Source organism: Oryza brachyantha, chromosome 1 (assembly GCF_000231095.2).
Source record: "Oryza brachyantha chromosome 1, ObraRS2, whole genome shotgun sequence".
Lineage (NCBI taxonomy): Eukaryota > Viridiplantae > Streptophyta > Magnoliopsida > Poales > Poaceae > Oryza > Oryza brachyantha.
In genome coordinates this window covers 8,435,258-8,442,404 of record NC_023163.2, presented here as the reverse complement: position 1 = coordinate 8,442,404, position 7,147 = coordinate 8,435,258, and the positions used below count along the sequence as shown (strand labels likewise).

At 43.3% G+C, this 7,147-nt stretch overlaps 1 protein-coding gene across 1 annotated transcript; it reads right to left on the bottom strand.

The window, feature by feature from the left end:
- Positions 1–5,339: 5,339 nt before the first annotated feature.
- LOC102722153 (AAA-ATPase At3g28580-like) lies at positions 5,340–7,147 on the bottom strand. The gene is made up of 2 exons (XM_006644033.2): positions 6,481–7,147; positions 5,340–6,392 (listed from the first exon to the last, which is right to left on the bottom strand). Exons 1-2 carry the CDS (start codon positions 7,143–7,145, stop codon positions 5,456–5,458), a joined length of 1,602 nt encoding a protein of 533 aa, XP_006644096.2. The 5' UTR covers positions 7,146–7,147; the 3' UTR covers positions 5,340–5,455.

Below are 7,147 nucleotides of genomic sequence, written 5' to 3'. Positions count from 1 at the left end.
GCATTGAAATTTATCTCCAAAATTGAAATATCAACCATTATTCATAATATTTCTTAAGATTACTGTTGTAATGGTTAAAAACTTGGAATATGTTGCATGATGAAAAACGATTCCAAGTATTACCAAGATTTGGGTTATTTTCATCTACTAAGGTCATGTATTAAGTGATTTGAAGAGCTCAAAAGTAGTTGTGGCTTAAATGGATTGAAGTTAAAAATGTCTTCAAATACAGAAGTACAATCGTACAATCAGCCATCCCTCCCAAAAATCCCATCCTTCCAAAAAGATTGCAGTGAACATATTTGTGAATGTCAAATGCAGAAGCACGTAACCTAGACCAAATCTTGAGCACAGTCTAGCCACGTAGGATTACTGTCAGAGATTGGTGGCGCCTTAATTACGTCACTGCAGGATGTATTTTCCGTAAAATATGCCGGAGTTAGTAAAACCGAATTAGGGTCATGTAATAACAACTTGTTTGTACTGGTCTCTAGACATCGGTCAAGCTCCTCATATAGTACTAGTACAACCTACATAATTGACTATATTATCTTTTGCATGTCCACACACGTGTATAGTTATGTTGTTGCTTTCTTAATTACGATTTCCTTCGTTTTGTACTATAACCGATTATACTATTTTTTATAAAATATAAAGATGTAGAAAAATATAAAATCATGTAAACAAAGAGTGATGGGAGGAATAGAACAGTTGATAGGTTAGAGGAATAAATATAGTACTAGTATAAATGTTGATACATGAAGAAAAAATACTTTATAAATTAATAAATGAGAAATAAAGTGATGTATATTGAGGGTCACAAACTCCTTATGGTTTTGAAGACAACTTTAAAAGAACGTACCACATTCACTCTAGAGCCCAACACTTATCATGTTAATCGGAGAAAACGTGAAATTATTAACCATAAGTGGATCTAAGTTTTAAAGATTTAGGTTTAATTATTTTATCATAGTTTATTTTTATCTTTTTTCTTAAATCTATGAGCATATATATATATATATAATCTATAATTATTTTCTCATTATTAGTTGGCTGTTTTATTTATGCTTATTCCAAGAAAACAACGAGAGCGAACATCACAGCAGAAATAATTAAGTACGAAACGTACACGGTATACCTGGGCTGGCTTGGCAACATAATTGGCACTGGCAATAAATCCGCGAAACCGCGGTGCCGCGTGCTACGTATTACGTATGAATATGACACTACGACCAGATCTTGTTGTGCTACGTACGTGTCTCTCCTCACCTGATCATCAATGTCACTTTCGCCAGGTTCTAATTCATGATCAGGTTTTGATCACTTCCTCTTCTCTTCTCTTCTACCCCGGCAATCAAAAGCAAGCTGTTCAAATCTGATGCTACTAAACAAGCCCCCAATACGCCGCGAAACAAGGGTAGGATTAATTGCGAATGTGGCAAAATTTGCCAGGTATATACATATACTACTATTATTTGTTGTTTCGTGTTTGTGTGCGAGAGAAGAGAGATGCGAAATCGTGAAGAGGAGTGAGTTCGTGCGTGCGTTTCTGATCGGACAAAAGCTCCCCGAGTTAATGCCCGAATTGCCGTGCACATTTCTTTAGCCGGCCAAGCCAAGCTAAGGACATCACGATTTCGCTAGCTGACGCGGCGACGCGTTCGCGCACCAATCGCCGTTCAGGCAACACATCCCGGTAGCGCCGTCATGGATTGCATGGCCAGCAGAAATCTGACGTCCGTGTCAACCAAAACGACTAATGGGATCCTCTCTCTAGTACTGTTTTTCTTAATATTCTCTCCGTCTCTAAATATTTGACGTCGTTGACTTTTTTATATACGTTTGACTATTTGTCTTATTCAATTTTTTTAAAAATATGTAAAACTAAATATATGCATAAAATATATTTAATAATAAATGAAATAATATAAAATAATTAATAATTATATAATTCTTTTAATAAAACGAATAGTCAAACATGTATAAAAAATCAATGACGTCAGACATTTAGACAGTACTATTTACACACATATAAATAGCTCACGTATTATTAGATTTGTATGTCAGTGATCTGAATCCAATGTTGATTGGGCAATTAGATGACATGAGTGTCGTTCGTTTTGCCCGTGCTACACAATTCCCTTGTGCAATACACGTATATATGTGTGTGATTGTATTGTTAACCTTTTATGCAACAAACTGATCTGGGCGTCTGCAAACTGCACCAGCTAGAGCAGCATAGATATGGCAAATACGCAATATGAACGGTTAAGCGCAAAAGAGTGCTAGTAGCTGGGATGTGATGTGACGATGGATGGCAAACTGACGAAGAGCCGTGTATGGGTTTTTCGTTTGCATATATAGTTGCATGCATTTGCTGCCTTTGTCATTCTAGCTAGGTAGTTAGGGCTCTAGATCATATTTTCACTTCCATTTATACTTATAATTTATTTTTAAATTTTAAGTTGATTATGAAACTTTTCATCGTAATTTATTTTTTGGAATAACATATCTATATATTAAATTGTATATGAAAATTCTTTTCATAATTTTTTTTTATTTCTAAATATACCATTTGAGTTTTTCTGAAAACCAAACAACGGAGGGCGTAGGCATATTTTGCAATCAGATCACACTACTTAATTAACTTAGTTTGCCCCACCTCGTAAGGATCAGAAAATTGTCGCGTCAAAAGATATCTGTAATTTTGTTACTAGTAGTATTGTTGAAAACGGATCGAAAATTTTTCGGATTCCGGACCTGTTTTCATAAACGAAAACAATCGGTCAGATTTGTTTGGAAATATTTGAAATCAAAATTGGATATTTTTTTAAAACGGAATCGGATAAGATAAGAGTATCCGACGGAACACAAAATCAATCAAAAACTTTACGAAAAAATTGCCATAATTCCGAACTGTACACTCAACGGAAATTGGCCCAATGGCCCAACCGGCCAGGCCGGCCCAAACCTGAACGACTGAAATCAAGTCCAGCCGTGCGGTCCGTGCGTGTGTGCTGCCGTCGTCCAGACTCCAGATCCCGCGCCGGCTCGTCGCCCCCTGCCAGCCTCTGCCATCTGGCAGCCCACCTTGAAACATCTCCAATGTATACTTGAAAAATGGCTAGTTCTTTGATTCGGTTGGCATAATTTTTTCCCAATTGTTTTTTATATATTTTAATTTGAGAATTTGACATATTGTTTTAGAAAAGATATGGATACTCATTTTAAGGTGTTTTTATATTCCAATAAATTTTCGATGTCATATTCGCTCCGCTTTGTATTTGCTCCGTTCGTTTTCGATATTGCCCGATTCCGTTTTCGTAACCAGGGTTTTCGATTTCGGTTCTAGCTTTGAAAAAAGATGGAAACAGAAACGGTACATGTGGTTTCCGTCCATTGTCAAACTGTTTTCATCCTTAACTAGCAGCGTTCACCCATCAAGCTAAATTTGATACCCCATGTACGAATCACCGCAGGATTTCACATGCGAATGAGTTGCACCCAACACGCAGTACAAACATTTTATAAGTAAATTTCATATTTGGCTATCTTTTATTGTCTAAGTTTAGCTTTGAAGCACCTTTAAACGTATTACCTTTTCACTTTGGATAGCCTAGCTCTGTTTTCAAGTCATGCGTAGTCTCTCGTGACAAAATATAGACTGCATATAGATTTACGGGAGGTGGTGTGCTGGAGTTCTTTGATTTGCATTAAAAAATGTTATTTGGGATGATCCAAACTACAAAAGTGATGAATTTAAAAAGTTCAAAGTGAAAATACATGTTTAATGTTGGTAGAAAGCGAAACAAATATTGCTATTTTTTTAGATGAGGTACTTTTAACTCATTCGGTAACACTCGGAGAGATGAAACAAGATTTACACGGGAGTCACGGGACTAGAATTACGAAGAGAAAGGATAAATGCGTGCGTGGCTTGGGCCTGGACCGTCGTCACGGGCCAGCTGGGAGAGACATTAGAGATGGAGCCATGGCCCATAGAACGGAGAGAGGATGTTGGGCTAGGATTGGCCGGACCAGCGAGGAAGTGAAGGCTGGCCTGCCGGGCCCAGCTGGGGAAGAGAAGTACACAAGAAAACGGGATGACCTGGGAGGTCCTTAAGATCTCTCAACTTATTGTCTGGTGACCATATTTATTTCTTTTGGGTAGCTGAACTGTGGGTCCATGTGGGCCTGTTATTTTTAAATTTATTTTTTATATACAGTTGACAGGTGGGCCCACTATTTTTCTAATATATATAATTGTCACGTAAACGTCATGTCAATGCCATGTAGGACAGAGATCTAATCAAACTAGCCATGTAGACACCAAGTTAGCCAAAACCACTGACGGACCTCTTTTGCACCGTTTTGATAGTTCAGGGACACATTGTACCCGATTTTGTGGTCCTAAAACAAAAAATAGACTGGACGATAAGTCGAAAAAACTCAAATAGACTTATTCCTCTGAAAAAAGGCGGAGGAAAATGCCTATTTACCTCTCTCAACTAGGGGCTAAGTTGGAAGGTTTCTTCTATCGCTTTCTCAACTGCAACTCAACTTCTTCATTTGACTCTCTTTCTCTACCCTTTTTCTCTTGTTTCTTCACCTTAGGCAACATCCTTGGCTTCTTTCTCCATTTCTCACACCTGATTCCTTCCTATCCCGGAGGTCACTTACGTATGGGCCCCATGATTCTTTAAGTAAAAATCTGCTTGCAATGCCATTTAAGCACCACGTCGCTGTCACATAGAAGGAAGACCAAGCGAACATGCGACATGTATTGCATATTAGCCAAAAACCACGCTCAAAAGACCTAAGAGTGTAAATTAACCTAGTTTTAATACTAAGAGAGTCTCTATACTCACTTTCGTGGTTTTATGGCTGAGGAATACAAATAAAACTCAACCAATAGTGAAGAAAGGGAAAACAGACTTTTCTTCCAAACAAAACAGGAGAGCACTTCTCCAAAAAGAGACGAGATCACTTTAAGCTTATGGGATTGGGAGATATTCAGGCTTCTTCCCCAAGGTTTCGTCTTTCCAACAGGTCAATCCATTGCAATTAAAAAAAATGTAAATATAGTGGTTTCCATGTTGCACGTCATCTTTGTCTAATTGCGCTCAAATACTCCGTAGAAAAAATTATTACTCCCTCTATTTTTTTATTTAACGTTGTTGATTTCTAAATCTATATTTAACGTTTAGTTATTTGTCTTACTTAAAATTTTATGTAATTATTAATTAATTTATTATGATTTAATTTATTACTACGTAAACTTTAAACATAACTTATAATTTTATATATTTCAATAAAAATTTTAAATAAGACAAACGGACAAATGGATATTAAAAAATCAAAGATGTTAAGATTAAAATGAGCAGTAAGTACTCATTTGCGTGTCCATCGCAGAACTAGAAATCCGTAAAGACGGTTTACAAAACCTCCTGTATGCTCAAATTTTGGGAGATTTTCGTCCATTTTGTTCTCCCCGTCGGTCGTCACGGTCCATCTCAGCCGCCTCGGCTTCTTCCTCCGCCTCGGCCTTCGCCTCCGCCTCCGCCTTCACCTTCGCGTTCGCTTCCACCCTCTGCTTCAGCTCGTCGACCACGATCTCAAGAAGGCGGGACGGCTCGTCGGAGCCGGCACGCTTGGCCGTCATGAGGCACTCGGCGACGTCGGCCGGCGTGATGCTCTCCCTGCCGAGGATCTCGTCGACGGCGCTGAAGAGGGCGTGGTCGTCGATGCCGAGGTAGTTCTTGGCGAGGGTCCTGAAGGCGTCGAAGCCGCAGTAGGACATCACGATGTGCATGTCCATCCTGCCCCGCCGGATCAGCGCCTCGTCGAGCCTTTCGACGTGGTTGGTCGTGAACACGATGATCCGCTCGCCGCCGCACGCCGACCAGAGCCCGTCGATGAAGTTGAGCAGGCCGGACAAGGTCACCATGCTGCCGTCACGCCGGCTGTTCTCGTCCCTTGTGTTGCTGTTGTCCCTGTCATGGCGCCTCCGCCGCTGCGTGGCGCGGTCGCCGGTGAGGTCGAGGGAGCAGTCGATGTCCTCGATGACGATGATCGACTTGCTGGTCGTCTCGATCAGGAGCCTGCGGAGGTCGTTGTTGTCTTTCACCACGGTGAGCTCGACGTCGTAGATGTCGTAGTCGAGGTAGTTGGCCATGGCAGCAATCATGGTTGACTTGCCGGTGCCCGGTGGGCCGTACAGTAAGTATCCACGTTTCCACGGCTTGCCGGCGCGCCGGTAGAATTCCCTGTTGCTCCGGAACGCGTTGAGGTCGTCGATGATCTCCCTCTTCTTGGCCACGTCCATGGCCAACGTGTCGAACGTCGTCGGGTGGTCGAAGTCGATGTAGCTCCATGCCTTGTAATCATACCGGCTGCATTATTTTTGATCAATGCGCAATTCAGGAACACAATCCGAAAGAACGAGATTATTTGTGGATTTGATGGTTGTGAGAGACGTACAAGGATTCGCCGGATTTGTTGTTGGTGTAGAGCCGTCGCCGGCGGTTGCTGAAGAGGATCTCGCGGCCCTTCCGGCGGACGTGCGGCAGGTACTCGTCGACGACGAGGCGGCGGTCGCGCTGGTGGAACGTGAGGCGCTGGCACTGCCTGGTGTGCGGCCGCTGCTGCCCCTGCGAGTTCTCCCGCACCACCGACGTCCACCACACGGTGGCGCCCCCGAACTCGTCGGCGACGTCCTGCCCGTCGCGCATGCTGATCACGACGCCATCGCCCTCCGGGGCGCCCTCGGCGCGGAGCTCGCGAGCCTCCCCCGCGCACGTGTCGCTCAGGTACGCCTTCACCTCCTCGTAGGCGCTGTCGTGCTCGGTGACGCGGCCGTACCGGGAGTAGTGCGCGCTGGCCGCCCCGCCCGGCTCGGAGACGTCGACGGTGACGTAGGGGTCGACGACGGCGAGCAGCCGGCGGGCGTAGCGGCGGAGGAAGAGGTCGAAGTAGGTCTTGAACAGCCGCCGCGGCGCGTAGGCGGCGAGCAGCGGCGCCAGGAGGAACCACAGCGAGCCGAAGTTGGACAGCACCGAGCCCAAGCTGGCGAACGCCCAGCGCCGCCACGGGATCACTTTGCCTGGCTCGGGCGTCGTAGCCATGGACGGCTGCAGCGATGGCATCA